This window comes from Herpailurus yagouaroundi, unplaced genomic scaffold (genome assembly GCF_014898765.1).
Source record: "Herpailurus yagouaroundi ecotype Mexico unplaced genomic scaffold, PumYag 197, whole genome shotgun sequence".
In the NCBI taxonomy this organism is placed as follows: Eukaryota; Metazoa; Chordata; class Mammalia; order Carnivora; family Felidae; genus Herpailurus; species Herpailurus yagouaroundi.
In genome coordinates, this window is record NW_024412428.1 from 477,402 (window position 1) to 481,437 (window position 4,036).

A 4,036-nucleotide genomic window follows, 5' to 3' on the forward strand; every position below is an offset into this window, starting at 1 on the left:
TTTTTTTTTTTGTTTTTTTTTTTTTTTTTTTTTTTTTTTTTTTTAGATAAAAGCTTTCTCTCTTAAGACATATTGTATAAGTATATATTCACTCTTTATAATAAGCTGGTTTTCCTTCAAGAAACTTTCTTTTTTTTATTGTAGTACTTGTGTGGTAGTAATCGAAAAGACAACATATTCATTGATCCAGGATACCAGACATTTGAGCAAGAATTGAATAAAATACTTCGAAGTTGGCAACCAAGTATACTTCCAGATGGTAATGCTCGCTTGCTGTCTCTCTTATATATATAAGAGATACATATGTATCTTTACATATATACATATGTATATATGTAAAATTTTTCAGGATTGAGAGTTTTTAATGTAACTTCTGTACTATTGTATCTGTCTCCTATGAGTATTCTGGTTCTTGAGGTAATCCTCTCTTAAAAAAAAGTGTTGCTGACTTGCTACTAGGATTTTTATTTTTACAGAAAGTATGTTAAAAATAATTAGGAAATAATTTAAATTAGTGTATTTTTCAGAGTACTTATTCATGAACTCATCTGTTCATCTTTTGTTGAATTAGAAATGAATGTAGTTGATAACTAGTGTTTATAAAGAACTTTGTAATAAATGTGACCTGCTTTCTCTGGAGTAAGAAACTGGGTGTGTATTCTTAAGCCCTGCTGTGGATATTGTGATACAAATTTCTCTAAGAAATCTGTTTTAGATGTGTGAAGAAAATGTGTTTGTGAATGGAAAACCACCTATTTTTTTTCCCCAGCAATCATGCAGATTTAAATTCCTTTCTGACCGTTGTGTGCTTGTCCTATAGAAGACCAGAAGCAAACATCTAGTCTCTTATTCCAGAGATGCTAGCACCATAGTCTTGTGTATTCCCTAGCTTCTTTTGTCATAGAGCTGCATAGGTAATTCTGAAAGTGTGTTTTGACCTGGTGTGAATGGAGGATTGAAATAGGTTTGTTCTTGAATTAACTTTATTTTTTTTTTAGACGGTTAAATGATCGTTATTTTATTTGTTGTAATTTTTAAAAAATATTTCTGTTTAAGGGTCAATATTTTCTCGAGTCGAAGAAGATTATCTCTGGAGGATAAAACAACTGGGATCACACTCTCCAGTAGCTCTTCTGAATACCCTGTTCTACTTTAACACTAAGTATTTTGGTCTGAAAACAGTGGAACAACACTTAAGACTTTCCTTTGGCACTGTGTTTAGGCACTGGAAAAAAAATCCTTTAACAATGGAAAACAAAGCATGTCTTCGATACCAAGTGTCTTCCTTATGTGGAACAGATAATGAAGGTAGTGTAACATATTTTTATTTTTGTATTGTCTGTGGCAGGGATGGCCAAACTTTGCCTTAGTAAAGACCACCTGGGTCACTTGTTAAGACTCTAAGGACTGCCATTTTCATAAAGACAACCTATATCTTCTTAAGACATCGTAGTTCATTTTGTTTGAAAAAGCCACATATTTGGTATAACAGATACAAGGAGTGAATAGTACTATTCTTTCTTCAAGATTAGTCTCAGGAAGTTCATGTAATTTTTATTTTTTAAGATAAAATTACTACTGGAAAAAGAAAACATGAAGATGATGAGCCAGTATTTGAACAAATTGAAAATACAGCCAATCCTTCTAGATGTCCTGTGAAAATGTTTGAATGCTACTTGTCTAAAAGGTAAGTGTTAATGATATTTAACTTTTTAAATGGTAGTATAGGTTAGTTTCCTTGAATTTAACACTACCAAGAGGTGACATTTTTCACTGATCTTTCTTAGATTTTTCTCTCACTTCTCACTCACATCTAATGTTTGTAAGTCTCATTATTGTAAAATACCTAGCTTATACTTCATACTTTAAGGTTCAAGCATATGTTAAGAAATTGTTGTTTAGTGAAGTTGCTACTATTATTGTCATCTTTTAAATTACAGCAATTCCAATAATAAAGCATAGGACACAAACTTTTTTTTGTAAAGGGTCAGATAGTAAATATTTTAGGCTTTTTAGGCTATAGAGTCTCTATTGAAGTTAATCCATTCTGTTGTTATAGCCAGAAACCAGCCATATACTATTATAAATAAATGGCCCTATAGTATTTTTATAGTACTTGTAGTATACAGTTTTATTGTGTTCTAAAACCTGAGACAAACAAGTGATGGGCTATAGTTTGCCCACCCCCTGGTGAAAAGGTATGTTCAAAGGTAGAATAGATAGATGGAGATGAAAATGAAATCTTTACATGTAAGAGAAAATGTTCCTTTAAGAAGGTCTTACGTAGTGTTCTGAAAGTACTATACTTTTCAACTATACCACCACTTTGTTCCCTCAACAGGCATTTTAAAAAATGTTAAACCATTGAGATGTTTAGAGATCATAAACTATTTTATGCTTGTCCATTGCTTTATATATATGTACTCTTTAATTTTCGAAGGCTTAGTATGAACTAAGAGTTCATTTCCTTATGTTAAGTTGTATAAATTATAGATAGGTCCCCAAATGAGTTCTTAAGAACTAGTGATGTCATCTACAGATAATAGTAATATTTTTGACTGGTTTGGGGTGGCCCTGTTTGGCTGCAACAGTGTTAGATCTTCCAGTGGTGGTAACTCTTATTTGGAAATCCCTATCTCAGTATTGTTGGTATTTTAAAAGTTAAATTTCTATTGTATAATGCTATGAGGTATTTTTATTTTATGGGCTACTATATTTCATCAATTTTAAGACACACTTTTCAAATTTTACTATCTCTGAAACTGGGATGCATGTTATAATTGATACAACTTAAAATTATAATTGACAGTGTTCTACTTGTTTAGTGGCAACATTAAAATAATGATTAAAAATATTATTTCTTTTTATGGTGTTTTGGATTCAGTGAAATAACGGAATTCACATGGTGGGAAAATAATCTTTTATCACAGAAATTAACTTTGAAAATATCTTAATGATAAAAAAATTAATGTAAGTAATGACATGATCTGACCACATAATATGGTTAGTAGTAACAGCATTATTCTTGGAAGACGAAAAGAAAGTTGTGGGGAATTTTGTATATATACTGTGAAATTGACTTTCTCCTTTCTCCCAAAGTCCACAGAATCTTAATCAGAGAATGGATGTTTTTTATTTGCAACCAGAATGCTCTAGTTCTACAGATAGCCCTGTCTGGTACACATCTACTTCACTGGACCGAAACACCTTGGAAAATATGCTTGTACGGGTTCTTTTAGTAAAAGATATTTATGATAAAGACAATTATGAACTGGATGAAGACACAGACTAAAAAGGAACGTTTCAGAAGCAATCGGGATAAAACAGCATTAGATAGTCATGCTGCTAGATCTTTATTATGGAAAACATTTCAAGTTTACTCCTTCTGTTTTGAGTTTTGTAGCAGTGTACCCACACTGGGTATTACCATGTAAATAATCTGTGAGTGAAAGTTGCCATTATTCTATGTAGTGGTTTTAGGATACTTAACAAATACATTCAAATTCTTTTTTTATTATTTATTTGATTAGGTATGTTTGTAACTTTTTACATTACAAAATACGAATGAGAATGTGCCATGTATAATTTTTTTCTTGTAGTAAGAAACATCCATATTGCACAACTCTACTGTTGCAAAGCTTCCTTGAAAGGAGGCTCTTTTACTGGGTTCTTTACCAGATGGTTGTGTATGGGTAGCACTACTAAAAGTTTAGAACTTGCAGTGTCTTTCCGAATTTTTAAAATAAACTGTAAACTAATAGGCTGGGTTTTTTGTTTTGTTTTTTGGGGGTTTTGTTTGTTTGTTTTACGTTTTAGTTACTGAAGCCTTACAAGGTTATGTAGACAGATACCATCTTCTGTACCAAAAATAGACAAGAGAATGCTGTCGATATTGGTGTACTGTAATGTGAATCTATACTGGTGAAAACAACTTTTTGTTCCCCTTATTAAAACCTTAGTGTCCTTTTCTCATTTGTGGCTTTCTGCATCACCCCAGTCAATAATATAGCTAAACATACATACAGAGATATATATA

The 4,036-nt window shown here is 31.5% G+C and overlaps 1 protein-coding gene across 2 annotated transcripts in view; it reads left to right on the forward strand.

The window, feature by feature from the left end:
* The window catches only part of ZMYM2 (zinc finger MYM-type containing 2), a 103,084-nt gene extending 99,116 nt beyond the window's left edge, over positions 1-3,968 (forward strand). For both annotated transcript variants that reach the window (XM_040447968.1, XM_040447967.1), the window contains 4 exons: positions 145-259; positions 1,057-1,308; positions 1,567-1,687; positions 3,100-3,968. In XM_040447968.1, coding sequence (XP_040303902.1) covers positions 145-259; positions 1,057-1,308; positions 1,567-1,687; positions 3,100-3,292 — 681 coding nt within the window. In that variant the 3' untranslated portion in view covers positions 3,293-3,968. The remainder of the gene's footprint in view (positions 1-144; positions 260-1,056; positions 1,309-1,566; positions 1,688-3,099) is intronic.
* The last annotated feature ends 68 nt before the right edge of the window (positions 3,969-4,036 follow it).